At 58.0% G+C, this 27,946-nt stretch overlaps 2 protein-coding genes across 6 annotated transcripts; one reads left to right on the top strand and one right to left on the bottom strand.

Moving 5' to 3' along the window:
* Positions 1 to 629: 629 nt before the first annotated feature.
* Positions 630 to 17,007, bottom strand: LITAFD (LITAF domain containing). 3 transcript variants are annotated; one of them, XM_047712654.1, is made up of 9 exons: positions 15,405 to 15,661; positions 15,068 to 15,179; positions 12,863 to 12,986; positions 10,376 to 10,483; positions 7,559 to 7,667; positions 3,912 to 4,080; positions 2,175 to 2,282; positions 982 to 1,126; positions 630 to 769 (listed from the first exon to the last, which is right to left on the bottom strand). In XM_047712654.1, exons 5-9 carry the CDS (start codon positions 7,652 to 7,654, stop codon positions 661 to 663), a joined length of 627 nt encoding a protein of 208 aa, XP_047568610.1. In that variant the 5' UTR covers positions 7,655 to 7,667; positions 10,376 to 10,483; positions 12,863 to 12,986; positions 15,068 to 15,179; positions 15,405 to 15,661; the 3' UTR covers positions 630 to 660. The 3 variants fall into 3 exon arrangements, 2 of the variants coding, with proteins under 2 accessions (XP_047568610.1, XP_047568611.1); XM_047712655.1 differs by having other exon boundaries at positions 982 to 1,123; XR_007124226.1 differs by lacking the exons at positions 630 to 769; positions 982 to 1,126; positions 2,175 to 2,282; ... (1 more) ...; positions 7,559 to 7,667; positions 12,863 to 12,986 and having other exon boundaries at positions 15,405 to 17,007.
* On the top strand, positions 15,770 to 27,946 carry CARHSP1 (calcium regulated heat stable protein 1). 3 transcript variants are annotated; one of them, XM_047712658.1, is made up of 4 exons: positions 15,770 to 15,848; positions 23,410 to 23,574; positions 24,291 to 24,413; positions 26,101 to 27,946. In XM_047712658.1, exons 2-4 carry the CDS (start codon positions 23,417 to 23,419, stop codon positions 26,261 to 26,263), a joined length of 444 nt encoding a protein of 147 aa, XP_047568614.1. In that variant the 5' UTR covers positions 15,770 to 15,848; positions 23,410 to 23,416; the 3' UTR covers positions 26,264 to 27,946. The 3 variants fall into 3 exon arrangements, with proteins under 3 accessions (XP_047568614.1, XP_047568612.1, XP_047568613.1); XM_047712656.1 differs by lacking the exon at positions 15,770 to 15,848 and adding an exon at positions 21,782 to 21,900; XM_047712657.1 differs by lacking the exon at positions 15,770 to 15,848 and adding an exon at positions 21,892 to 21,971 and having other exon boundaries at positions 23,408 to 23,574.

Raw genomic sequence — 27,946 nt, 5'->3', positions numbered from 1 at the left:
AGCTTTTTTGTTTTTGTTTTTTTAAATTTAACTCCTAAGAGGGACACTCAGTTCAGTTTCCCTCCTGCCCTCTAATTCACTCACTTCCCTTCCCCTTCTATAGGAAATGTATTTTCCTTGAAAAGGTGGGTAACATTCATCTTATTTTGCAAAATAAAATTCCCTCGTGGGGGCACCTGGCTGGCTCAGGCCGAGGAGCGGGCTCTCGGCGTTGTGAGCTCGAGCTCCACATCAGCTATAGAGATCAACTAAACTAAAATCATTAAAAGCAAAAGCCCTCCCTTTGTCGCGTCCCAGATTTCCCTCTAGGCTCTCCCCAGCCCCACCCCAGCCCCTGCAGCCCCCGTGTCCCCAGAGGGAATCCCGCACCTGTCCTAGGCATATACACACACACCCCCACCCCCAGCCGGAGGTGCGGAGACGTTCTCCGAGATGCCGAAGCTTGACCTGACGGGAAGGGGCTGGGAAAGGAGTCATCACGTGCACAGCAGTTTCTAAGGGGTCAGATCGGTACTCGGGAGCCTGCGGGGGGGCGGTGACCTCCCTCCCCGTGGCTACCTGAGCACCAGCTGAGCTCTCTGTGCGAGCCCCCCGGGCAGGAGGGACCCCAGCAGGACACACACACGAAGGGCACGCAGCAGACATTTATTTTGTGCGTGTTCACAGGCGATGGTAGCGGAAGAGCTCCTGTCGGCACACGGGACACGTGTGCTTCACGTCCATCAAGCTGTCCACACAGAAGGGGAGGAAGCAGCAGCCCAGGAAGCACCTGCAGCGACAGCAGCAGCGGGGTGTAGGCATGGGGGTCCCCCTCGTGGAGGGGGCAGCCCTGCGGTTCTCCCCAGGGGTCCCCGCTGGCTTTGCTCCTGCCCCGTCACCCCCAGGGTTGCTGGGGACCCTGCCCGTCCATGCCCCGTGGCTGCCCCCCCACCCCAAACCCTACACGCCCGATGCCCTGCAGAGGCGGGGGGGGGCACTCACCCAAAGATGAAGAGGCCGGTACACAGCATCCAGGTGAGGACCCCTGGGACTGGGGTGGTCACTGTGATGATGTAGTTCCCGCAGTACTGACATATGGACCGTATGGGAGTGGCAGTCCCCATCCTAGGCAAGCTGGTGAACACTGCTGGGGACGGGGGAGGCAGCTCAGACCCTGGCTGCCGCCTCACCCTCTCTAGTGTCCTGCTGGCCGGGCCCTCCTGCGGGTTTTCCGTGCTCCCCTGAGCGCCCAAGGCCCCCTGTATGGGCTCTGGCTTTGTCTCACAGCCCCGTGTCCCACCACCCACTGTCACCAGCCTTTGGGACCCAGGGGCCTGCCTACATCGAGGCACCCAGGGAATCTGGGAGCATTTCTGGGTTTAAATCCAGCCCCTACAAGTCAGCAAGCCCCCCCGGACAGCACGCTGCACCGTCCCCTTTCCGGGGTGTCCGTGACAGCTAGAGTGGCTCTGGAATCCCTGTCCTAGGTAGAAAGCTCCAACCCCTTGGCGAAGTGCGGCGGGAAGGCAAAACTGAGAAGCTGCTGGCATTCTCGTGTCCTCTGGCATTTGCACACTGGGGCAAAAAATGTGTCCGGCTATTTAAACACCTCGGCCATTTCTACAGTCTTGGGTGTGTGGGGAAAGGGCTCTGGTGGTGGCTGAGTTCGTTAAGGGAATAGTCCCGGTGAGCTTTAGTGTTCTGGCCACGGACTCAGGGTCGGGGCTGGACAGCCGTCTGCAGCTTGTGGCCTCTGGGGCCGGAGGGGGGCGGGGAGCGGGGACTTGGAGCTCCAGAATCTCAGCAGACGAGATCCCTGGCAGGGCAGGGAGCTACGAGAAGAACCGTGTGGCTGGTACGCGCGTCCCTAGTGGTCTCTGGCTCTGAGGGGGTCTTCTCCATCCTGTCCACGGGGAACGCACAGCCCCGCCCCGCAGCGCTCTACCCTTGGAGACCTCTGAAGTTCACACTCATGAACCTGGGGGAGTGGGGGCTGCCTGCTCCGGTTGGTGGGGGGCTCTCACCAAGATTTCACTCCCAGAGCCCTTCCTGAGTGCCCACCGTGGACCAGCCCCCGCCACCCCCCGATTTCCCATCGGAGAGGAGGTGCTGGTGGGGCAGAGTCTCGGCAAGTGGTCAGGGTGGTTTGAGTCTGAGCCCAGGAATGTGAGTGGGGACGGGGTAAAGGCACTCACCTGGCTGAATCCCCTGGGCGCCTTGCACGTACATCGGGGGAAGAACGTGAGTTCCTGGAGGCGGAGGAGGGGGTGGCCGGGGCGGCGGGGGCGGGGGCGGCGGCGGCTCTTTGGGAGAGAGGAAGGAAACCGACCCTCAGATCCCAGGGCTTGCGGCATGCCAGGCGCCAAGCGGACAACGTGGCCAGCCCGAGGACGCCACCCACTTTACAGGAGGGCAAGCTGAGGCCTGGAAGAATGAACACCCGTGGCCAAAAGGCACAGATGGAGCAGCCGCGGTTTGAACCCAGACGTTCCTGGCTCCACGTGTGTCCTCAGGTCCTAGGCTGTAAGAGCTTCCTGGAGGCACGGCCAAGAAGCCGAGGATACGGAGAGCACCGGGCCCATAATCTCTTCAAAAAAAAAAAAAGAGGCTCAGTTGGTTAAGCGTCTGCCTGCGGGTCAGGTCATGATCCTAGGGTCCATCGAGCCCCAAGTCGGGCTCCCTGCTCAGCAGAGCGCCTGCTTCCTCTCTCTGCTGCTCTGTCAAATAAAATAGAATCTTTAAAAAAAAAAAATCTTGAGCATTTGTTCTGTGCCCAACTCAGCTGACCCTTCTCACGTACCTCACTCCATTGACCTGCCGTGTGGTATCACTGCAGTTTTGCAGGTGGGGAGACCAGGCTCAGAGAGGTTAAGTAACTTGCCTGAGGTCCCCCGCAGGTATGAAAGTTGAGCACACCCATCTCCAGAGCACATGCCTCTGGACGGGACAGCTCCGAGGGGGGGCAGTGTTTCACCTCCTGCGTCTAGGACCGTACGCCTGCCCACACTGCTCCCAGCCTCGTTCCCTCCTGCCCCACAAGGGGCCTTGCATCCCATGTGGCTGCCAACCTGGCCCCCAGCTCCCAGCCTATGGCCGGTCCCCGAGGCAAGGGCAAGGCTGTCTGGACACGGAATTCTGGGATCCCGAAACCCAGAGTGTGGTCGGGGAGGGGGAAGACAGGAACCCCATCATCATGACCGTGTGGCCGACGGGTGGGGGGGGGTCCACGTGTGTCTATGGGGAAGCACACCCACCCGTCACACGGAGACCTGCCTCTCCCAGGGGAGGGTCGCCTCGCAGCTTGAAGCGGGCAGCCGGGATCCCCCCACAGTGGCCACAGCCGGAGCACAGGAAGCCCCTCCTCACTTAGGCCACACAGACTAGACTCCCGGGGACAGGTACCCCCAAGCAGCCCCACCTGCTGGGTTTTGTACCCATTTTATAGATGAGGAAAGCAAAGGCCAGGGAGGAAGTAACCAGTTACCTGGCCTCACAGGGAGTGAGCAGCTGCCAGCCCTGCACCAACTAATCCTGTCTCCCATTTTCCAGATAGAAAATGGATCCAAAGAGATTGAGTGACTTGGCCAAGATCTCATCAGCAGGGCCAGGACCCCTGAACCGGCCACCCCTGCCAATCTGGGCTGTCTGGCAAAGGGGGCGGGCGGGGGGACAGCAGGGGCAGGTTGTACCTGATATGTGGGAACTATTTCTCTTCTTCCTTGACTTTTTAACACTTTTAAGAGAGGACATGGGATGATGGAGACCCCACTTTGCCCCACGTTGGGTCACACGGTCCCCAGGTTGGTGAGGGACAGCAAGAGGCCAGGATTCAGCCCCCAGCTGAGCGAGAGGACCCAGAGCTTCCTCTCCTGCTCTCTGTGGGCCCCAAAGCCAGCCTGTCACCCGGAGCCGGGGTGGGGGGGGGCTCTCACCTTGGGGAGCGTTCCATCTTGGTGCTCCAGGCGTCCTGTGTTCTAGCAAAGGTATCCGGGCAGCATCGGGTTCCGGGTTCTGAGCGGCCGAGCGCTTGTCTCGAGTCCCCATGATGCCTGGTTGTCCTCGGACCAAGAGTGTGGGCCCCCCTGGCACCCCCTGCCAGGCCTGGCTTGGGCGGAACAGCCATTGTGATGTGCGCCCTCACAGTGGCCGAGGGCTGGGCTCTGGCTCCTCTCTGCAGGAGGGCGGGGCGGCTCCCAGGGCGGGGGGCCCTTCTCCCCTGGCCCACGGCCCTTCTTGGAGGCCCAGCCGAATCCAGCCCCGAGTTCCCAGAGTGCAGGGGGCAGGGTCAGAGGCCACCAATCCAGACACTTAAACATAGGAATCCAACAAGCGCTAGTGATTCTGCTTTGAGGAGGTCATCCCACTGGGTGCCAACAGCCAGCAGTGCGGACGTTTGCGTCCTGTTACCGAGAAACGTAGGGAGGCCTATGGACACAACTACACGCACACGTGCGCACGCACACGTATGGGCACGTTGCACACACAGATGTGGTGTCTCCACGCAAGCCCCACCACCTCCCTCGCCTGCGGAGCTGTGTGAGTTTGGGCCAGATGCTAACTCTTCCCCAACCCCCCATCCCCTGGCTTCCTCAGCTGTAAAAGGGGGTGCTAGATGCTGCCGTACAGGACGGTGAGGAGATCAGATGAAACGCGCCGGGCACGGAGAATGAAGCCAGGCTGGTATTATTACCGCAAAATGATCATTGGCCAGAAGAGCCCAGAAGACACACTCCCAACTGCAGGAGGCAGCTTGTGTGTCCAGAGCTGGTTCGGAGCTTTAACTAGGGGTCACGGCCAGTGAGAACAAGACCAGGATTTGTGCCAACAAAGGCACGAAGGGAGGGCTGTGTGCTCGGGCACTAAACTCTGTCACAAAATGACGGGGACCAAACGTTATGGTGGTTTCGGGGGGAGGTGGGTCTTCCCATAGGACCCAGTAACACTCTTCCTAGAAGTCCATCCCAAAGACCAGCAGAAGTATCAAGTGACATTGGCACAGGGCTAGTGGGGACAGCAGAAAAGACTCAAAATAACCCAAATGTCCATGCACAGCTACTCTGAAACTACCCAAAATAAAGGAAGGAGGGGAGGAAGGGAGGGAGGGAGGGAGGGAGGGAAGAAAAGAGGAGAGAAGGAGAAAAGAGAATACATTTCATAAATGACCGTGGGGTAGTCTCTCCAGGACACATCGCTAAAAAACCAAGACGTTAAATATCACTCTAACTACGTAAGAATAGTTACATATATACTGTGCGTGTGCACGTGAAGAAATGGGGAGGGATATACTTATCTCCAGGATGATCCTCACCGCCTGTTACACAGGAACTCAGGATCTACTGATTAAGTAAATACAAACAAAATGCCCAAGACAAAAGAATGAGTTTTAAAAACTAAAGGCTGATGCTGAGGGAGCGGGGGTGGGGTGGGGGGGTGGGAAGCAGGTTTTCTCCACGCCTTGCTTTGCAGGTTTGACTTTGGAACCCCATCATTCCTTTTACTAATTTACAAGGAAGCACGGACAAAAGAAAAAAGCAACAACGAACAACGGACGGCGACGGAAAACAAACAAACGCGGCTGTATATAAAGATTTCTTCCACGGGACACAAAGCACAAGCCATAAAAAGAAAAAAAGAAAAACTCGAAAGACGACTTCATCAAAGCACCTGCTCTTCAAAAGACACCGTGGGGAAGGAAAAAAGCGTAGCCGCAGGCAGGAAGTAGCAGCAGGACAGGTATCCAGTCTATAAAAGAACTCCAACTTAGCAATTTTAAAAATTCAATGTAAAAGTGGACAGAAGACCCAAACGGGCACCCAGGTTGCTCAGTCAACTGGTTAAGCGTCTGCCTTCAGCTCAGGTTGTGATCCCAGAGTCCTGGGATCGAGCCCAGCGTCGGGCTCCCTGGTTGGCGGGGAATCTGCGTCTCCCGCTGACCCTCTCCCTGCTCCTGCTCTCTGACTCTCAAATAAAGAAATAAAATGTAAAAAAAAAATTTTTTTAAAAGACCGAAGCAGACACTTCACAAAAGAGAATACAGGCGTGGCATAGTAGACACGAGAAGGCATCTGGCATCACTAGCCACCCGGGAAATGTGAAAACTGTAGGGTCCCCGGGTTAAATTTTTAAAAACAGACAATCCTAATTGTCGACAATGGGTAACCTCATATGCTGCTGGCGCGAGTGTGAAATGACACGTCACTTTGGAAGGCTGCAGTTTCTTACAAAGGTAAACACAGCCCACGTGTGACCAGCAATTCTGCTCCCAAGATTTCTGCCCAGGAGAGAGAAAGACACATGTCCAGAGAAAGACGCACATGAGAAGATAAACAGTAACTGTCTTCCTCATCACCAGAATTCAGAAGACCAGATATGTGGGAGCAGATGAGTGGATACGATACCAGGGAATGCTGCTCAACAGAAGAAGGAATTACAGGGGCGCCCGGGTGGCTCAGTGGGTTAAGCCTCTGCCTTCGGCTTGGATCATGATCCCGGGGTCCTGGGATCAAGTCCTGCATCGGGCTCTCTGCTCGGCGAGGAGCCTGCCTCCCCCACTCTCTCTGCCTACTTGTGATCTCTGTCTGTCAAGTATATAAATAAAATCTTTAAAAGAAAAAAAAAAAAAAAGGAATTACAATCTACTTGGCAAGATGCGTATGCGTCAAAAATGACTCTGAGCGGGAGCCTGGGTGGCTCAGTGGGTTAGGCCACTGCTTTCAGCTCAGCTTGCGATCCCGAGTCCTAGGATTGAGTCCCGGGATAGAGTCCCGCATGAGGATCCCAGCTCTTGGGGAGTCTGCTTCTCCTTCTGACCTTCTCCCCTCTCATGTTCTCTCTCTCTTTCTCAAATGAGTAAATAAAATCTTAAAAAAAAATTTTTTTTTAGCAAAACAAAACAAAACAAAACAAAGAAACCAAAACAACAACAATAAAACCTGACCTCACATAGTACATTAGCTGGTGATTCTATTTGTTTGGGGTTCTAACGCAGACCAAGCTAAGCTCCAGGGAGGGAACTCAAAACAGAGGTTGCTTCTGGGCTGGAGAGTGGAAGGTTGACTGCAAAGGGCACAAGAGAACTTGATAAAATGATGCAAAGATGACTGTCATGACTACATAACTGTACTCATTTATCCAAACTCCTGGAGCTTGCACCCCTGGATTATTAAAAAGGTAAAAAGGCACCCCAAATTCTCATCATGTGCCACCAGTGGGAGCACACACAGTCTGGAAGTCTCTTGCAAACCTAACCCTAAACCTATCCTATGACCCGGATATATCATGCCTAGGCGCTTCCTCAGGAGAAGGGAGACATGTCCCTAAGAAGAGAGTCCTAGCAGTTTTATTTAAGATAGCCTCAAACCAGGCGCCTGGGTGGCTCGGTCAGTTCAGTGTCCAACTCAGCTCAAGTCATGATCCCATGAGATCAAGCCCCATGTCGGGCCTTAAGATTCTCTCTCTCCTTCTCCCTTTGCCTCTTCCACCTCCCCACCTCTAAAAAAAAACCTGGAAACCACTCTGGTGCTCATAAACAAGAGAAGAGATAAACTGTGGGATATTCACAGGCTGGACGACTACTCACCAAGGAGAAGGCATCCTTCACGGAACCACATAAACAAACTGCAAACGCATCGTGTGAAAGCAGCCTTCCGCAGGCGTGCATACTGTATGGTCCCATTTCGATGGACGTCCTGGTAAGACACACGTCACAGAAGCAATCAGAACAGTGCCTGCCAACAAGGGTGTGGACTCAGTAACAGAAAGGGCTTGAGGGAACTCTGGGCTGGTAGAGACATCCCATGTCTTGGCAGGGGTTGGCACTACACAGGTGCTCGCACTCGTCAAAGCTCATGGAGTGGTACGCTGAGATCTGTATCCTTCCTGACAAACGTTTTCAAAAGCTGCAGACGGACACTGAATTCTAGTTAATGACCTGTGGGAGCTGACGTGTTGAGGAGCAAAGTGTACGACCATCTGCAGCTCACTTTTAAAGTCATGGGAAGGTAAGAGGGGTTGATGGATTCTTGGATACCTCCGTGAAAACATGAACCCTGCAAAACGGTGACAGCTGCAGAATCGAGGTGGTGGGTCTGGGGGTGTTCACCATCATTTCCACTTTTCTGCATGCTTGCGTTTTTTTTTTTTTTTACAGTAAAATTGGGAGAGGGCAAAAAGTAATTAAAGGGAAAAAACTCTCTAAAAGAGGAAAACAAAAACAAATACAACTTGCATGTCAATTTGATGGCAAAACTACAGAGCAGACGGACTTAAATGAGGCAGCACAGTGCTGTAGAATTTATGGGCAAAATTACACTTGATCCACAGGATCATCCTCTGAGATCTCTGCCCACCCCACGAAGGGGCAGCAGCGATCTGCTCCTCTACGGCCAAGGCTGATGGAATCTGGTGGAAGCTTGACCCAGGTTAGGTCACCCCAATCTCCCTGTGCAGGACTCTGGAACTGGGGCGGAAGTAGACCACTGGGTTTCTGCTGTTTGCATGAACTATGGGCATTCAAACCTAGTGGCTGTGGGGAGCTTTCATTCCTAGAAAGAACGGTGCACGTCTCCCTTTTGTGACGGGAATGCAGCTACACGACAACTGGCATTGGGAGGGAGAATGGGGACCGTCGCTACAATCTACCGTATGGAGAAATAGAGAGTAGTAAGCGCTCAGTGAGCATCTGCTTTGTATGTGTATCACACGTGCAGGCAGCAATTCCCGGGAGGCCACAGCGCCACCTGCTGGCCACAGTTATTCCAGAGGCTGGGTCCTACAGCGCCACCCGCTGGCCACGGTTATTTCAGCGGCTAGGTCCCACAGCGCCACCTGCTGGCCACGGTTATTCGAGGTTGGCTCCCACAGCGCCATCTGCTGGCCACGGTTATTTCAGAAGTTGGGTTGCTCTCCAGAGAACCGGGAGGGAGACTGGGTACCGCGCTCTCAGGCTGCACATCTTCCCCTTCAACGAGATCAGCTTCTTCCGAAGTATCAGCTGCTCGCAGGGTGCCAGCTGTGACGTGTGGTAAGCGCAAAGGTGCCATCTTCAAAGGGGCGGGGGGAGTCCGGGTACACAGGCGGGGGTGCATGGCCTAAAGGTGCCCCACACACCATGAGCACAAGAGATCTGTGCGCTACTACAGCCCTTTCTCAGCTGATGGGAAAAAAGCATCCTGAGGAAGCGCTCCCGTAACTCTCACAAAGATGTCATCACGAGCACCACCTCTCTGGTGGGGACCTGACTCCCGCCCCACCTCCTCAGCTGTCCCTCTGATCGCTCTCTCTTGCTCTCTTACCAGTAACTGTGACGCCCACATCCCTGAGTCCTGCAACCTCTGGTCCGGCATTTCTGCCCACGGGCCCAGTCCCCTTCGCTCCCATGATGACAGCTCATCGTCATCTCTTCTGGTCAGTGGCAGGGTGGGGGCATGTCCTCTGGAGCCTGTGCACACCCCTGTACGTACTGGTGTGCTGCTGCATCCCCCAGCACCCAGCATGCAGAAGGTGCTCGATTAATGTAGTTTGTACGAATGACCGAGTGAAGGAAGGAACAAACGAGCCGTTGCTGCTCTCATCCAGCCCACCTTATTTGGCTTAAAATCCGTTGGATATCCTACCCCAGGAAACAGGGTCTTTGTAAAGGGTTGAGGCCATGCAAGATGGGGGACAGGGCTGGGGACAGTCTCCTTCCTGAGGGATTTTGGGGACGGCGGAACCCCTCACACAGGGCTGAGATCCAGGCTGTGCCTCTGCACCGGGATCCTCTGAGAGCGAGTGAAGGAGGGAGCTGATGGGCTGGGCTCTCAGCAGCCTCCCTGTGGCGACGGCCACCAGGGGGCAGCATCAGGCTGCACAAGTCAGCCTGGCCTCCTCCCTCCAGGCTCTGTGGGGAGATGTCCCCATCCTGTCCCTTCCCCCTGCTCCCGTCACCCTCCCTTCAGGGCTTGTCCAGTGCCGTCCAAGGCTGCCCTGGGGCTGAGGACTCCTGTCTTATCCTGAATCCCTCAGGCCAGGTTGGAAGGAGAGAGGGCGCGAGGCCAGCTGAAGGCCACACAGCCAGGCTGCGGTGGAGCTGGTTTAGACCCCGGTCCCTGGCACCCAGACACAGGGCCTCGTCACAAGGGAGCCAGGATGCCTGGCTGGGCTCCCTGGGGCCTCTCTGTAGGCATCAACTCTCTACCAGACTCAGGGCTCCTGGAGGACTGGTTTTTGCTGGTTCATTTTCTACCTCTGCATCCCCAAAATAAGGCCTAGCACAGAGGAAGCATGTAAAGTGTGGGCTCTGTCACTCGCGGCTGTGTGTGGCCCCGGGGACGGCATCGTCACCTCTCCGCACAATGGGTCTGATAATAATCCTCGCTGCCAACAGTGTTAGGAAGATTTCACGAGACAGTTTTACCTTGTTGTCTGATCCCTTCTGCATGCTTCTGTTCTGTCCTATTCCATCCTGCCCCTAGGCATTTGCACTTGCTGTTCCTGCTCCAAACGCTCTTCCGGTGAGCTCTGTCTACAACAGGTTCATGGATTTGGTTACTTGATCGGTACCTGCTGCTCCTACAACGTCAGCTCTGTAAGAGCAGGGACCTCCTTGATTTTGTTCACATTTGTCTCTTCAGTACCTATCACAGTGCCCTGGACACAGCAGATGCTGTCAAGCTTTGCTGCATGAATAATGGATGAAAGATATCTACGTGAAGAATCTAGCTCTGTGCCTGGCACGTAGAAAGCTTGCAACGCGTTAGCAGTTAGTAACATTAATAAGTAAGACGATAACAAGCAGAGCCACAGAAGCCAGGGCAGGAGGCAGGCCATCGCAGGAATGGCAATGAGCCTAGAGTGCTGGCAGCTGAGGGTCCTGGGAAGCCCCCTGGTCCTCTCCTGCTGTGTGACCCTGGGCACCTCACTCACCCTCTCTGGGCTGTGCTACCTTCTTGAGCAATAAGGCTCTGCAGCTGGGGGCCTGCTTAAAAAAAAAAAGGCAGTACAACTCCCCCGCCCTGCTTCCTGCTCTTCCTCTGCTCCCAGAAGGGCCCAGCTTGGGCAAGGAAGTGATGGGAGGAGAAAGGAATCCAGAGGAATGAGCTGTAACTATCATTCTTGGGCAGGTGTGGGGTGGGGCCCTCCCTTCCGTCTGCTCTGTCTGTGGGGGTGCCAGGAGCCCTGGGTGGGAACTTGCTGGGTCAAACTGGGGCATCCCCTAACCTCTTGGAGCTGAATTTCCAGCTCTGCCAACCACCCAGTCTGCTTTCTCTTCCACCCAGCTTGGGGCGCGCTGGGGGCTGGAGGAACGTGAGGAGGTGTGCACTGCTGTAGTCGCCTTGCACCAAGCCCCCTGCCTACTGGGACCAGGGAAGGAAAGCAGGGTTTCTTCTGCCTTGGGTCCCCATGGGGGCCCTCTCATTGAACAACAGGCACCTCGATGTGAGGGTGACAGGCTTACTGCTTTCCTGGGTGGCTGTCGTCCATCCCCTGCCCTAAGAACTCTGGGACAGAGCCCCCAAGCCTGCCTAGAGGAGGAGAGGGGGATCTTCTAGATAGAGAAGGCTCTTGGGGTCTGGAGAATGGCCCCAGGAGCTGTAGGGTGGGGGTGTGTGGTTATGCGTGTTTCCATCTGCGTGTGAGTGTGGGGAGATGCTGGTATTGCTTGAGACACGGGTCTGGTGGGGGGGGCAGGGCTCATCTGCATGGTGTTTGTGTGCAGAGGTTTGCACGTGGAGGTATGTGTGTGTGTGTGTATGTTCCTGCATCTGGGGTGGGCTGTGTTAATGTAGGTGGGCTCCTGTTTTTCCTCCTTCAGCCAGCAGGCATGGTCAGCTGACTTGGACCTCGTCCTGAGCAGTTTCCAGCCTCGAGGACTGCCTGGAGGGGGTCAGCCCAGGTGCAGTAGGGCTGAGGGCAGGACCCCTCCACTGGCCCCCTCCACGCAACTCTTTCTCAACTGTACACTCTCCTGCTGCCATTTTATGGAAAGGAAAATCGAGTCATCTGTCAGGCCCCTCATCCTGACAGACTTCACTGCATCCAGTGACCCTGCTGTGGACCCTATTTCTTCAGTGGGTACTTACTGGGTACCTACTATGTGTCAGGCAAACAAAACTAGGGGAGGCAGATAAGGCACCTGCCCTGGGGAGCTCACACTTTAGGGGGTACCACATTTGGTTCCAGGTGGGGGCAGAGAGTCCCCTCTTTTGAGGTGTAATGCCCAGAAAGAGGCAGTCTTGGAAGATATTGGCAAAGAGTTTCCAACTGAGGGAAGAGTGCGTGCAAAGGTCCTGAGGTCCCGTTGGGGTTGCAGTGCTGTGAGCAGAGAGACGTGAGGTTGGGCAGGGAATGCTGAGACCTGATAAGATGGCTTGGGGCTGCTGCACAGAGGGGCAGCGGCTGGAGGCAGACCAGGAACAGGGAAGTGACTGTCTAGAAAGTAGTGGCCCAAAAGAGACAAGGAGCACTAGGCAGGGAGAAGCAAGTGTTCCCAGAGCCCAAGCTCCCATCCCTGCTCCAGCCCAGGGAGACCCCTCTCTTGAGACATTGGGTGGGGTGACATATCCTGGGTAGGGGGAGGGAATTTCATCTTAAACAGCCTGCGGAATGAGAACCTTGGGGTGTCACATGGTGACATTCAGATCTCAGCCTGTCCCAGTTAGTGCTGTTTGGCCTTGGGTAAGCTGCACTGCTGATCTGAGCCTCAGATCCCCATTCGTAGAATGGGATGACAATTATTCTGGGCTGCAATAAGGCTTTAAGAAGTTCAAGTGACACACATTACGGCGTGTGGTGTGGCTGACACATTGTAGGGAGCAGAACCGGGCGGCTACTGTCATTACTAGGGCGACACTTAGATTCAAGCAAGAAGTGTTTAAAAAAGCAAATAAAAAACAATGCTTACAGTGTATCCAGCTGTGTCCTAAGCATCCATGGGTGCTCTCCCTTCTGCAACAGGACTTTCATCGAGAGGTGCAGTTGTCCCCATTTTACAGATGAGAAATGGAGGTGCCGAGAGAGGGGACCTGCTGAAGAGACACCCAGTCCTTGAGGACGACAGACCTGCAGTATCAACCCCAGGCACGGCCCCTCCCCCGTCTTCTTCCACCTCACAGATCTGCCCCTCCAGCTTGCTCGGGCTCCTTACTGGAATTTTCTTATGTCAAGTCCATCTAAAATGCTGCAGCAGACGAGTCTGGCTTTCATTTAAAGAGAAATAGGGAGTCATGGAAGGGTTTTGAGAAGGGGAGGGACATGGTGACAAAAATTCTCTCCCTGGCCAGACCTTACTTCTGTCCCCCTGAGCCCTCAGCTCTACTAGGCCTGAATTTGAGCTTCTGACCCTCTCCTGGTAGAGTCCAGTTTTGGCAAGAATCCTGTCAAGCTGGTTTAGCCAGAATTCCCTACCCTCAGGATCTGTCCAAATTCCTCATCCCCTGCCACCTCCCAGGGGATGCCTGATTGCCCTGGCCTGTCTTCTGCGAGAATCCTGCTAGGTCAGCTCAGCCAGAATCCCCCCTTCCCTCCCATACTTCCTTCTAGCAATTTCCCCGCTCACAGACCGTGCTCTTTGGCCGTAAATCTCCACTTTTCCTTGCCATATTTGGAGCTGAGCTCCCTCTCCCTCCCACAGAGCAAAGCCCCATAGCAGTGGTCCCCGCACCTTCAAGACAGTCCTGAATAAAGTCTTACTGTCTTAACTAGTGTCATAAGAATTTTTTCTTTAGCAATGGTTGGATTTATGCTTTTGAAAGCTCACTCTGGCTGCTACACAGAAAACAAGGATGGGCACTGATACTGGTGGGGGGGGGGCACAAATCATGGGAAGAGGCTGTTCTTCCTGGTGAGATGGAAGAGGCCCCAGTCATGGTGGAAAGGGACCAGGGGTGGGAGGGTAAGGGGCAGGTAGGTAGGGGACTCTCCACTTCATCCCTGCTCTTAGACCTTCCCTTCCCTGGCTGTCAGCACCTTTAAGGCCCACTCTGGCTCCGGCCACTGTACCTCACACTCCCTCTCCTCCAGTCCTAGCCCCACCACTCTCCTGCCTCAGGACCTTTGCATTTCCTCTAACCTCTCTCAGGAGTGCCCTTTCCTTATCTGCTTAATTACTGATCTTCCAGAAGATCTCAGGTCAACTAGCCCTTTCCAGAGAAGCCTTTCCTGGCTTTCCCATCCTGGGTAACTCTCCCTGCTGTGGGCACAGCAGGATCTTATACCACTGTGATTACTGATTTAAGATCTGCCTCCCCTCTATAACGTCTGGGGCGGGGACAGAACCCACATGAGTTTTGTTTAGTCCCAGGCTTGGAATAGAGTCCAGGTGCAGTAAATATTTCTCAGGTGGCTGAAGAGATCACTGGTCCTTATTGGGCAGAAAAGTTAGGCCAGTTCTCATCTGTGGCTGGCTCAAGCCGGGCCATTAGGCTAGTGCCATGGGATGGGGCCATGATGGTGGGCTGATGTCTCAGGTCGCGGGAGGCTCAAACCATGACAATTGGGAGAGAGAACTCTTCCTGGGAACTGTCTTGTCTGACAGTGCCTAGGGCAGGGCCCTCACTGAACCACGGAGGCTTATCCAGGGCACCACCTGGCACCCTCCTTATCCACCGGCCTGCTGTCTCAACAGGAGGTGACTCCTCCTGGGCGGGTACTGGGTGGGCACTTTTTAAACTCCTGGACGCTCAGCACCCCACAGAGCCTGGTCTGGGCGGCACACCCCGTGAATGACTGCAGCCCAGAAATGGACCAAACTTGGGTGTGAAATTCTCAGCGACTGTGGTTAGTTGAGCAGGAACAGGAAGGGTGTTCTTGCTGCTGTAACGAAACACCGCAGACCGGGTGGCCCAAGCAACAAACAGGGACATCTCACAGGTCTGGAGCCTGGGAAGTCCGAGATCAGGGTGTCAGCAATTTGCTTGCCGGTGGAAGACCGTCCTGCGGGCTTGTGGACAGCTGTCTTCTTGCTGTGTCCTCAGTGGTCTCTTTGTAGGCAATCAGAGGAGGAAAGGGCCGCACGACAGGCAGAGACTGAGAGGCAGGCAGAGTCGGGGGCTCCGGCAGGGCCCAGAGTCCCAGGATAGCTCCGGGATTCCTCCCCCCTTCCACCAACCTGAGCCTCGGTCCAGCACTGGGCTTGCTTTTAAGGGGCTCCTCTTGCTGCGACTTGCTGTGACCAGGTGGGGGCAGGGAGGTATCGCTTCTCTGTGCCTCAGTGTCCTCTCCTGTAACACGAGAGTCTTGTCGTTCACCTGCAGAGAGGCGGGACTCAAGGACTCTACAAGAGGGTGCAAATTAAGAAAAAAAAAAAAAAAAGAGAGAGAGAGAGAGAACAAGCCAACAACTTTCCCTCTTTTCGTTTTCTTTGTTTTTTTTTTGTTTTTTTTTTTTTGCTTTCTTTTCCTCCCCCTCTTTAATTCCCTTCAGTTCTTGGCTTGTGTCCCTTCGACCTCTCTTCTCGTTCCTTCTCGCCGTTCCCGGAGCTCTTTCTCTCCGTCAAGATGGAGGCGCCCGGGGCCTTCCGGATTCGGGAGCGAAGGTCAGCTTCGGGCCGGACCCGCAGCGGGTGCTTACGGGCGGGACCCGCACAGGCCCTCCACTCTTCAGGGGACTTCTCCGACCTGCGGTGCTGCGCGGGCGGGCATCCCCACGGCTGCCCGGCCCGCCCGGCGTCCCGCGCCCTCCCCGGTCCCGCGCTCAGACCCAAAACTCCCGCCGGCGCAGCCGCGCGCGCGCGCTTCCAGGCCGTCGGGCGGTCCGGCCCGCCGCCCCATTGGCTGGGGGGCCCTGGGGGCGGGGCCTCGGGTAGCCCCGCCCCGCGGACCACGCCCCCTCCCGGCCCCTCAGCTCTCACAGTCAGAGCCGAGCTGCTGGCGAAGCGGAGCGGGTCGCAGGTAGGGGAGCTTCTCCGGGTCCCCCAGAGGGGTGTGGCGGGGTGTCCTCTCCGGGGCGGCGGGAGCGCGGACCGGACCTCGGCCGCCTTGTGGCCTTGTGGCCGCCGCCCGCATCCAGCCCCCTCTTGCATGGGGCTCCGCCGGCGTGGGGGTCCGGGCTGGGTCGCTAGGCCCGGAGGAGATGCCCGGGCCGCCGCGGCCAGTCTGGGGAGAGCAGGTTACTCATCCCCGGGAAGGGGGCGGGTGTGGCCGCAGCCGGAGGGATTTGGGGCGGACGTCCGGCAGCGCTTGCGGCGTGCAGGGACAGCCTCCCCTCGGTTTGCCCGTGGGCTGGACCGCGAGTGGGGGCCTCTCGGGGCGGAGCGGGGAGGTGCGCGGACCCCAGCCGGGGCGGCGGGCGCGGGCGGTGGGACCCGGGTTGCGGGGGATGTTGGGGCGGAGGGAGTCGTCCTGGCGCCGCACGATTGGCCGCATCTGGGGGAGGAGGAGCCGCGGGGCGCTGTCCGTGTGTTTGTGTCCGGATGGGGGGCCTCAGGGCGGAGCAGAAAAACTTCACCCACGCCCACAGACTCCCTCCCCGCGCGCCCCGCCGGCAGCCCGTTCGCAGGCCGGAAATGCAGCGCTGTTTTTTGATTTTTTAAAAGAAAGTCCCCGGCCCCCGCATCTTCTCCTGGGGTTGGAGTGGATGGGTGTATGGGGTCGGGTGGGTGGGTGGGTGGGGGCACGGGGAAATCAGCCGGTTCCAGGCAGGGCCTGCGTTCCCCTTGGCGGAGGTGTCTCACGGCAAAAGAGGAGGCCTCCCGCCTCAGTTTCTCCATTTGTACATGAGTGGTATAACTTCTTTGATAACGGGGTGCGAGAGAATAAAAGGAGGAGGCTAACCCAGTCCCGGGAGAAGCATTAGCTGCTGTCGTATATTTTCTTGCTTTTTTTTATATTTGTCTGTCTCCGCCTCCAGCCTGGTCCCGCCAATCCTCTCGTCTCTCTGAAACCAGAGGGAACTTGTAAAAACAATCGGTTCAAATCAACCCCCTGCCTTAAAATCGTCCGCTGATGTCCCTATTGTCTAAGTCCCAAACTTGTCCACAGGGCTTTTTGTTACCTTCCATGGCGACCCTCTCCAGCATCCACCACCTCCTTCCTTCCCCTGGGCCTTTACTCCTGCAGGTCCCTCTGCCAGGAGTGACCCCCTCCCCACCCCCACCCCCCAGAAGTGACCCCTGTAAGACTCAAGGCAGCCCCCCCTCTTCCGCCAGGCCCTCTCCACCCACTTCTGCGCTCCGGCTGGGGGCGGCGGGGTGGGGGGGCGGGCTTGGTGGCCGCGGGTTCTCAGTGCTTGGCTGCCCATCCTCCCGCCCCCACACCCCCACGTGGCGCCGGAGCCCCTCCAGCGCAAGAACAGAGTCCTGTAGCGTCGCGGAGCTGAGCCAGACCCAGCGGGACCCTGGGGCGCTTGGTCGCCATTAAGGGTGGGTTCCCCTGGGAGGGGAACGTCTGTCTTTGTCCCGCGAAGTGGCCGAGCAGGGCTTTGGTTTCCGTCTCATCAGCTGCGACAGCAATGGGAGGGATTATTCTAGATGGCCCCATGCCTGACAGTTCCCCAATTAGCGGCTCAGGTATTGTTGGCTGAGGCCATTGTAGCGGGCACCGTCTGCACCGCGTCCGGGGGCCTGGGATGCTGCATCAGTGGCCCGTTTGACAAATGAGGAAATGGGCGTCGAGTGGGGAGGTCACTTGCCAGGGGTCACAGGGGCAGCGGAGAGCACAGTCGGGCCTGAAACTACGTCAACACCCCCCACCCCGCGAAGTCCGGGGGTGCGGGGAGAGCTGGAGCCAAGGATGCAATACGGCAATGCGTGACCCGGGGGTGACGGGGTGCAGAGTCGGTTTCTGGTTACGAGCTGAGGGGGGCGCAGGGCCCTTGGAAGTGGGAGGCGCGGCGCTGGGGGACCTTCTCCGCCGGGCGGGGCTGGTCTCCGCGACGCCGTCGGGGTGCTCCGGGGCGGGGGTCAGGCGGCCGCGCTGGAGGGGCCGCATCGGGTTCCCCGGCCGCGGGTCCAAGGGTTTCCGGCCTCTTCTCAGCACTCTGGGGCCCCAGGGAGGTGGGGGGAGGGCGGCAGGGCACTTTCCGGCCAGGGGTCTGTCCGCGTCTGTCCGCGGGCGGCACCCTCCCGCCTTGTTTGTGTTTCTGCGGCGGGCCCTGCCGGCTCCGGGCGGCGGCTGGCCCGCGGTAGCCCGCCGCCCCCGGCTCCACTCGGCGCTCCTCCCCTGCCTCCTCCGCCCCTCCCCTGCCTCCCCTCCATCCACTCCCTCCCATCCCGCCGCTGCTCTCTCCCGAACAATAGAGTGGGAGGTGGCAGAGGTCCGCCTCGGGTCCCCTCCCGGGGCCTCTCGCTTCCTGGGACCCCTCTGTCCTGCCTCCACGTAGCGGACCTGCCCCTCCACAGTCAGCCCTCCGTTCTGCCAGGTGAGGGCCCAGCTGGCCTGGAGGTGGGGAGGGAGTCACCGAGTCTCAGCCTCAGTTTACAAAGGAGGAACCTGGGGTGCCCTAGAGTAACTTTGTGAGTCATCCAGAACCTCACCCCGCCCACCCCCCGTTTCCCTGCCACCCTCTCACCGGGAGTTGACACCTGCCAACCCACTGGCTGTGAAGGGCAGGTCCTGAAGCCGTCCCACGCTGATGCTGCTCTGTTCCCTGCACCAGCAGCACCTGCTGCACTGGGAGCGCCTTAGGACCACCCCATTCCCGCCCTTCAGAATCAGAGTCTGCATTTTATCACCGTCCCCACACACTCGTGGGGGACCCTAAAGTGTGAGAAGCTCTCTGTGCCTTAGTTTCCCTACCTGTAAAATGGGGATTAAGGCATCTCCCCAGCTGTGCTGCTGTGGGCATGAATCTAGTTCAATTACATGAGTGCCCAGCGGTGAGCCCAACAGCGAAGTCGGTGGGTCGTGGGCAGTGGCCATCAGATGAATCAAAGCACAGCCTCACTCTTGTCCCCTTTCCCCAGCCGTGGCTGGTTCTCCAGTGCCCTGCCCCCCTCCTCTGTATGGGCTGGTTCAGAGCAACCCCCACGTGCCAGCAGCGGCCTGGCCCTGCAGCTGGGAAGCGTCCACACGTGATGCCAGCCCTGGCTTCCCCCAGCCAGAAACCCATGTGAGGCTCAAGACACCCCCAGTTTTCCGTCTACGCTTGGAGTGGCCTGGCTTTGCCAAGAACCACACGGAGAAAGAAACACCCGGTGTGATTAAACCCAGTTCTTGCTCCCCTAGACTCCCCCCAGTCCCCCGTCTTCCTGCCGTCTGGGAGAGGTGTGAAAGCTACCGAGAACGGAGTCTTGGGAAGTAAACTGCAAGCTCCGTCTTACTAAAGTGTAAATGACTGAGAAACACTGTCCATGCTCCCCTCCCTGGAGAAAGCACCTGGCTCTTTGGCTTCAGACGGATTCATCCTTGCTGTGGTTTGCTGGGCTCTCAGGGTGGGGAGGCGGGAGGTGGGGGCTCACAGGGGTCTGCAGGGTTGTCTGGAGTCCCCAGATAGGTGGGTGGGCTGAGGGGAGGTGTTGGGAAGGCCAGATCCTGGTGCCTGGGTGGACTCTCAGAACCTAATATGAGGACACGCAGGGCCTGTGGAAAATTCCCAGGCTATTTTGGGTTGAGGCCCCCTTCTCCACGCTTTCCCGGGGAGAAAGGCCCTGCTGACATACCCTGACTTCCTGGCTCCCTCACTTCTAGGACCTTGGGTCCCCCTCCCCTGGCTCTGGGGCACTGTTTAGAACCTGGGGTGGAGGCTGACTGAGGGAAGGGGAGCGTGCCCCCTCCCCCCCTTCACCCCCTCAGACCACCCATGCTCCCCTCCCCCGCTTGCTTTTCCTCTAGAACATTTCCCCAGTTTAGTTCTTAGCTGGGGGGCCCAAGGCAAGCTACTTGACACTTTGTGCCTCAGTTTTCCCATCAGCAAAGTGGGGATGAACGAGTAGAGCTGGGCGAGGTGCCTAACTCCAGGACACTGCTCTTGTCCCTGTGGTTGTGGGTCTCCAGTCCCCGAGCGTAAGCTCCTGAGGGCAGGAATTTGCTGCCCTGGTGTCCAATTTTCCTGCGCATAGTGAGTGGTCTGGCAACTGCTGGAAGGGATGTAGCCTTCGTCAGGGTCCTCAGGGGCCCGTGCAAGCCCCCAGTGTGCTTGGGGGACAGACGCAGCCCCACCTGGTCCCCTGGTGTGCACACACAGGCAGTGACAAGCCCGTGCATGTGAGGACACACATATACGTGTGCACAGACACGTACATAAGCACAGGAGCTGTGACGCGCCCTGGCCAGGGACATTTAGGCCACTGTGCTGCCCGTCAGAGGCCCCTCCCATGTCTGGGCTTCAGGCATCTTCTTGCAAACTGCTCCCGGCTGGCCATGGGGAGCTGTGGGGAGTTAAGGGGTACTGGGCTGGTGGTGGAGGGGGCTGGTCCTGGAGGGTGGGCCCTGCCTCCGCGGGAGCCCTGGAACCTGGTGGGAGGTGTGTCTGGCCCTCTGTACACCCTGTCCCCATCTGTGTGTGGAATGGGGTGGGGGGGTGGGCAACAGCTGCAGGGTTGGCTCCTGGGTGACTGGCTACCCCCTCCCCCAGCTGTTTTCCTGACAGCTGGACTCCGACCCCAGCCTTCCCCACACAGAGGCCATTCACTCCTCTTTCTCTCTGCCGGCCCTGGGGGTGGGCTGGCCTCTCGCCAGGCCTGCCCCCGCTGCCCCAGCTGCTCTCCAGCTCAGATGGGCTGAGAGAGGCGGGCAGGGCAGTGGTGAAGGACCCGGGGTCTCCCTGCACCCCCCGCCCCAGCCAGTGGTGCCCTCCGGCCCCGGTTTCTAACACTGCTGGGCGTGAGCATGGCCGTCACCACCCCTTGCTGGACTGTGCTAACGAGAGAGCATATCAAGTTCACGGTGGGCGCCAGGCCAATGCTCCTGGTTCTTATGCTGGTTAGGAAGGGAACGCTGCTCTCCACCAGCCCCCATGCTGGGCCCTAGGGAGGTGGAGGAACCCTGTGCTGCCCTCAGGTTGCTCGCCCCCACAGCCACGGGCTCCCATTGGCATCTCTGAGGTGTATTTGGGGAATCAGGGACGTTCCAGTGGAGAGAAAGGGGGCCCCTAATTTGGGTTTGTTTCATTAATTCAGGGGGAGGTGGGCATGGTAAGGGGCATGCAATGGACAGACGGATGGATGTGAAGAAAGGAGGAGGAGACACATGACATTGATGATGCCCTCTAATTTGTAAGCTGGCCCTCGTCTCCTGGCTCTCATCTCCCCCATCCCTGGTGCCTACCACACTGCCTCCTTGCTGGCCTTCAGCCACACCTGGGCCCTTGCCAACCTCAGGGCCTTTGCATAGGCTGTTTCCCCTACCTGGAAGAGCCTCCCGGTTTTTCAGATGGTTGACTCTTATTGTTAGGGCCCTGCATGTATCCTCATTAGAAAAGCATTTCCACCCACTTACTTTTTCTGTGTATTTCTTACCAGCCCTTTTGGGAATCTGTGATGATCTTATTTATATTCTTATCTACCTGTTTATTCTCTGCCTCCACATTCAGGCCCTGTGTCTCTAGTGCCATGACCAGAGGGCCTGGCACCAGTCACCTGTGTGTGGAATGACCTTATAATGACAGTTACAGCAGTGTTTGCTGGCAGTTACTGCTCACTCGTGCTGGGTCGATGCTGAGTGCTTAGCGTGTACTCTGTGATTTCAGCTTCATGGCAAAATTGTGAGGGCAGATGTGCCTGACTGCAGAGGAAGGCAAGGAGACTGTGGATGGTGGGGGTGGGGGGGTCCCCTGCCTCCCACTGCTGTTCCCCCTGCTGTCCCGGGAAGCCTGGGCAGGACGCTCCTTTCTCTGGGCCAGCCCCCTTCCCAGAACCCCAAGCACTGGAACATTCCAGGACTCTATGACCTGTGCTGCTGGGTCACGCTGGAGCCCTGAGCCCCAGCCCAGCAGCCGGGACCTTTATGAGGTGGGGGCTCCCTGGTCCTCCCTGGCCACGGCTGCAGCTGAGAGAAGGGTCAGGAGGTACTATGTCACTTCCTCCAGAAGGCCAGCCAGCCCTCTCTCTTCCTAGCAAGACAGAACTAAGGCCAGACGGGAGTGTGGGGGGCTGTGGGTAGAATGTGGGGGAAGGGGACAGGGGAGAGGTTGGGCCCTTTTCGGGGAGGAATCAGGCCTGGGTCTCGGGTGGCTTGGGATGTGGGCAGAGGGTACACTCCTGGGTGATGTAGGCTGAAAGCCCAGGGCCCGGGGCCACAGAGTCCCCATCAGTGAGGGAAGCGGGGTGGCAGTTGGGGGTTCAGGGTGATCAGATCTTTGAGTTTTTCCCAGAGTAGTTGGAAGCCCCCGTTTGCGAGAGCTGTGTTTAGGGCAGCCCCTGTTTTCAGTGTGAAAACCCTGCGTGAGCCCCACAAACCTTCGGGACTGCTACCGCCCCAGCTCGCCCTGCGCGCCTGGGCCGGGTGTGAGCTCAGCGCTCCGCCGCTGCTGCCCTGGCTGTGGGGCCTGGCTCGCTTCACCTTCCCTGCCGTCACCGGCCCCAAACAGGTGCCCAGGGATGCCCACTCAGCTGCCCCGTGTTACAGATGGGGAGATTGGTCCCAGAGAGCGGGAAGGGATTGCTCAAAGCCCGCCGGCTCCCAAGCTTTGCTCTTTCCTGTTGGGCTTAATCCAAGGCCAAGTCAGAGCAGGTACCTTAGTGGTCACGTGTTCAGGGCAGTGGCCACGTCCTGCTCCTGGCACACGTGCCAGAGCTGGGCAGCAGCTAGGGAGTCCGCCGCCCCCAGAGCCTGCAGCCGGGTGTGAGCCCCTCGCCTCTGATGCATGCTGAGGGTGACCATTGGCGTTCCTTGTGGCCAGTGGCCCAGGCAGGGCGCCTGCTCAGCGCCTGGACACGTAAGGGCCTCTGCAGTGGCCTGCCACGTTGGGTCCCTCGGGCTCGCTGTCCTGGATGCAGGCTAGTGACAGCCCCCGGGGGATCCAAAGCTGGGGTCTGTGCCTCTCCAGTTTGTGTCCAGAGTTTCTTGGAGGAGCACTGTGTGCTGTTCTCTACCTTGCCTCTCCGCCTTTCCCAGGGTGCCTGGCACTTAGCGGGTCAAGTCTGCTGGGGAGCTGGAGTGTGATCTAGGTGGCTGGCATTAAAGCCCGCCTGCCCTCCCTCCCTCCTGCTCCTTCCCTCCCTCCTTCCCTTTCATGAGTATTGACTCAGTGCCCCGAGTGTGCCAAGATCTGTGCTGCGTGGAGGGGACGTAGAGGGCACTGATGGCATCCCTGTCACGGGGCAAGCGGGCATTTCCTGGCAGAACGATGCCAGAGGGAGGCCTATGACTGCAGCAGGAGCTGAGGCACCTGACCCAGCTGGGGCAACCCGGGCATGTTTCCAGAGAAGGTGACCTCTATGCTGAGTGAGCCTTGCACCCCAGCCAAGAGCAATGGGTCTCGACTGGCAGATTGTCAGACACAGGGCTGGGGGTGCATCTGGGGGGCCCCTCCTTGCAAGGCATTAGCCCCTGAGAACCCTCTGTCTCTCCTTAGGTTAGCCATGTCATCTGAGCCTCCGCCACCACCACAGCCCCCAACCCACCAGACTTCGGTGGGGCTGCTGGACACCCAGCGGGCCCGTGACCGGTCACCGTCCCCTCTTCGGGGCAACGTGGTCCCCAGCCCACTGCCCACCCGCCGGACAAGGACCTTCTCAGCGTGAGTCTTGGGCTAGTCTGGTGAAGCTTCCTAAGATAGGTCTCCTGCCCAGGGCCAGAATCATTGTGTCTGGTCATCTCTGCCTCAGTGTTCTTATCTGTCAAATGGGGAGATAAATGGGTTCGGGTAAGGACTGATGGTGCAAGACTAGGAAGGTACCCTGTAAACTCTGGGGGGCACTGCCCCAGGCCCCTTGAGCCTGCCCCAAGCTGGGGGTCATAACAAATGGGAAATCAATGGGGTCTTAAATGATTGGGTGTTAACCGCAAACAAGCCTCTTCCTTTGTGAGACCTCGACTTCCTCGGCTGCAAAATGGGGACAGTAGCAGGTTGGCTACAGAGCTGCAAAGGACCTGCACGGTGCCTGGTAGGTCCAGATCTCGGGCCCAAGGAGTAGAGGCTGCTGTGATTAATAATTAGTCCTTGGAGGGATGCTCAGAGAGCTTTTAGTCTAACCCCCTTTCCAGATGGCGAAACTGAGGCCTGAGAAAATTTGCCAGGGTCATCAGAGAGTATCTCTTACTGGAGTCTGTGTGAATGGCTCCCACAGTTGTGCAGTGCACAACTGCACAGCTGGACATTATGCCCCTGGCTACTGCCTGGGGCACAGCTTTTGAGGGGGAGGTTCTGGGATGAGCTGGGTGTGTCCCGGGAGAGTGGGAGGCTGTTTTGGGGGGCTGGTGGGGGCCTCTTCACACTTTCCTCATCTCTGTCAGGACGGTGCGGGCTTCTCAAGGTCCTGTATACAAAGGAGTCTGCAAATGTTTCTGTCGATCCAAGGGCCACGGCTTCATCACCCCGGCCGATGGCGGCCCCGACATCTTCTTGCACATTTCTGAGTGAGTCAGGGCTGGTTTGTGTGGTTTGGGGCTGGGGCAGGGGCTGCCTAGGCCCCAAGGAGGCAGGGGGAGGCTGTGACTTTGGTGGGCGCTGTGTGTGAGGGTGTGAGACTCTGCCTGTGAGCTGTGTGTGACTGTGCCTGGGGGTGGGGTGTGTGGGAGGCTGCAGGCGACAGTGTGTGTGTGTGTGCGTACGAGAGATAGAGAGCGCATGTGTACACACGTAAGTGTTGAGAACCCCTGGGAGGGGTCTGAGTGCCCACGTGTATCTGGTGGATGGGGACGGGGGCGCCCCTGGGAGCTGCAGGAGTCGCATTGGACCTAGGGCCTGGCTGCCTGCTTACCTCGGGGAAACCACTTGGTGAGGCTAGGGGCTGCATGACCCCCGTGCTCCAGGAAGGAAGACTGGAGCTGGACCCTCTCCCCTGCCACTTGCTCACTGACGTCCTTCCTTCCTGTGTGGAAACCCTCGGGAGGCCCAGGGCGCGGCCCACACATTCGAGATCTCAGTGCTGGAAGGCAGCCAGCAGCCTGCGCTTTTCTCCCGCCTTCAGATATGGGGGGGCCCTCCTCACGCGCCCCTTACCCCTGCCCCATTCTTTGGCCTCTGCCTCCCCCGATCTTTCAGTTCAGGCTGTGGCAGGCTGCGTCCTACCCGACACGGCGGACCAGGCCATAGAGGAGAACCCCGTTTCTGCAGGCAGGCAGGGCACTGTCCCAAGTGTCTGCTGGCACGGGCGAGTGATCCCTTCCGGATGCTTCTCCCCGACGTACTTGCACGTGGGGCCTTCACTGCCCCCTCTACCGTGCACACACGAGAAGGATGCGGAGTCCGTGCGTCTGACGTGTGTCTGCACACGTAGACTGGCGTGGACGTGTATTTTCATCTTGCCCCTGTCCAGAAGGGATCGGTAATGGTTTACAAGGATAGTCGCAGGGCACCATGAAAAATAAGTTAGTAAGGAGCAAATAAGTTATTAAGGAGATTTGCTGGGAGCAAATCAGAGAGGTGGAGACACGGGATGTCTGCTTCCACGGCCGGAAGTGGGCTGCAGATGTGTGGTCCTGGGCTTCCGGGTGGCTGCATCCGAGAGGGAGGCACCAATTGCTGGGGGGGGGGTTCTTCCATCAAGACAAACCAGTTCCAAGAGCTGAGGGGGGTGTTCCTCTTGGAGGGGTCCTCAAGGGGGCGTCAAGATGGGCACCTCACTGGGACGGGCGAGATGGTGGCTTGTGCCCCCCTCAAACGTGAGAGAATCTTTCTGGGGCGGTCACAGGGAGAGGACGCTTTCTGGAACTAGCTTTAAGCACAGAAGGGACTTTCCTGAAGCTTGCTGAGTGCCTGGGGAGTCGGAGGGCAGAGGTGCACGCAGCTGGGTTTGGGGGGGGCTCCTGGGACCACGGTGGGTGTGCTGCAGCAGCTCAGGAAAGTCGTCGCACCAGCGCTCGACGGTGACTTGTCTTCCTCTCTTCGGCTCGGACCAGCTTTCCCTGCCCTTCTGTCCCCCAGGCCCGTGGTGCCTCCATTTAACTGAGAGTGTGGGGCCCTGGACGGGCTGAGCCTGGTCTCGGCCTCTGCGTCAGGGGAGACGAAGGGGGCCACCGAGATGGGGTGGCCCTCTGACCAGCAGGGGCTGCGGTCCTTTCTGAGTACGGGGCACTGAGTGCTGTCTCCTCACCCCTGCAGTGTGGAAGGGGAGTACGTCCCCGTGGAAGGCGACGAGGTCACCTATAAGATGTGCTCCATTCCCCCCAAGAACGAGAAACTGCAGGCTGTGGAGGTGGTCATCACCCATCTGGCTCCAGGCACCAAGCATGAGACCTGGTCCGGCCACGTCGTCAGCTCCTAGGAGAGGCCGGAAGCACCCCTTTCTCCTGGGCTTGCGGGAGACTCTGGGGGGAGGAGGAGGCAGGACCAAACTGGAGATGCTGGTCTGCCGCTTAAGGTGGGGCTTCAAAGGGAGGAGCCCGTCGGTCCCTTTCAAGTATCTCCTGGAGGAGGGGGCGTGGGGGGCAGGCATGGGGGTGCTCTCGGCCACCAGCACAGCCTCTGACCATTGCAACAGTCTCTCACCATCTGAAAAGCATTAAAAGCATGGAAAAAGGGGTGCCCGCTGGTGGCTGAGTGGAGGGTCCAACCCCAGCCCGGGGGTGGGTCAGGCTTCCCCAGCCCACAGAGTCCTTCATGCCCCTGGACTGGAGACTCAGTCCCCAGGTCCAGTCTGCACCAGGGCTGACCGGGGTCCTGCACGTCTCCTCGGATGCACTCTTACCCATGTGGCCACCTTCCTCGTGTCCATGGCCCCGGGCCCAGGCCCTTCTCTTGCTCCTTGTGGTTGGTTCTGGGCGGGGGAGAATCTGGTTCAACAGTGCGAGCAGGGGAGGGCTCTGGTGCCTTGCAAGTGGGAAGTGTCCCTACTGGGCGTCTGGGGAAAAGTGTTTCTCCGGGAGCCCTGAGCCTTCCCCCCTTGGCTCTGCCGAGCTCCACTGCATCCTCTCCTAGGAGCCTGGTGTCCTTCCGCCCTCAAGGTGAATGATCATCATTTCGAAGGCATTTCACGTCCCTGGTCCTTTAGCTGGTGGGTGGGCATGGGAGCAGGGAGGGTCTTTGTCTAAAATCAGACCTTTGTCCAGATCCATCCAGAAGAGAGTCAGTGGCTCGCTTCTGGGCCGGCCTGGTCAAGTCAAAAGTTAGAGGAGAAATGCACCTTTGGTGTGGGGTTTTCTTGCAAACTGGTGTTAAGACATGCTTGGGATTTTCTTCTTTCCTTTTGTAATACTGAAGGCTCTCAGTCAGAGCCAGCCCTGTGCGCGCTCCGCTGCCGACATTTCGAACCTTTGTAGATATTGGCCATCAACATATCCTTGGGAGTTTCTTTGCGGTGGTTTGGTTTGGCTTGGCTCTCGTTGTGATTTAAAAATAGAAATAGCTGGGTAATAATGTTTTGAAATATGGGGCTTATGTGTAGTCAGGAAACCATATGTCAGTGCAGAGAAGTGAACCCTTGAAAGCCCGGGGGGCAGACGGGGGTGTGCGCACAAGGGAGGCTGGCCGGGGGTGCGGGCCCGGGGGCATGCCGGGAGCATGCTGGGAGCAGGAAGGCCCTTGTCGGGTGTCTGTCTGTGGTCCTGTTTGTCTTTCCGTCTGGGAAGAGCTTCCTTTGAAAGGGGTTGGAAGGTAGAAATATTTCGCTGACAACTGGTGAGTTTTTAAAACACACAGATAAGTGTGTTGACTGTGTGCGTGTGTGTGCGCGTGTGTGCTGGCAGACAGTGTAGTGAAACAGCGCAGTGAAGCGAGCAGTTGGTCTGCTTTTTCCTGGCCCGTGGGCCCCCCCCCACCGAAGGGCCCCTGCGCCTCCTGCCTCCTGCTGGGTCCACGGAGGCCTTTGCTGGCTGCGGGCCATGCTTCCGGAGCTCCTTTTGGGAGGACATCTGATGCTGGTGACAGAGCTGGGAACAGCATCCGGGATTCCTTCCACATCTTCCCTCCCACCAGCCGCTTCTCTCTCAATAAAGTGTGTTTTGTGCAA

Source organism: Lutra lutra, chromosome 18, assembly GCF_902655055.1.
Source record: "Lutra lutra chromosome 18, mLutLut1.2, whole genome shotgun sequence".
Classification (NCBI taxonomy): Eukaryota; Metazoa; Chordata; class Mammalia; order Carnivora; family Mustelidae; genus Lutra; species Lutra lutra.
Note: the sequence above shows the minus strand (reverse complement) of the source record. Positions and strands in the feature narration are given on the sequence as shown.

Coding starts and splice junctions, on each gene's coding strand:
- CARHSP1 (XM_047712657.1), top strand. CDS start 21,906: ATGTCACTTCCTCCAGAAGGCCAGCCAGCCCTCTCTCTTCCTAGCAAG. Junction 23,575..24,290: donor CGGACAAGGACCTTCTCAGC/GTGAGTCTTGGG, acceptor CATCTCTGTCAG/GACGGTGCGGGCTTCTCAAG. Junction 24,414..26,100: donor ATCTTCTTGCACATTTCTGA/GTGAGTCAGGGC, acceptor TCACCCCTGCAG/TGTGGAAGGGGAGTACGTCC.
- LITAFD (XM_047712654.1), bottom strand. CDS start 7,654: ATGGGACCATACAGTATGCACGCCTGCGGAAGGCTGCTTTCACACGAT. Junction 2,283..3,911: donor AAGATGGAACGCTCCCCAAG/GTGAGAGCCCCC, acceptor TCTCTCCCAAAG/AGCCGCCGCCGCCCCCGCCC. Junction 770..981: donor ACCGGCCTCTTCATCTTTGG/GTGAGTGCCCCC, acceptor CTGTCGCTGCAG/GTGCTTCCTGGGCTGCTGCT.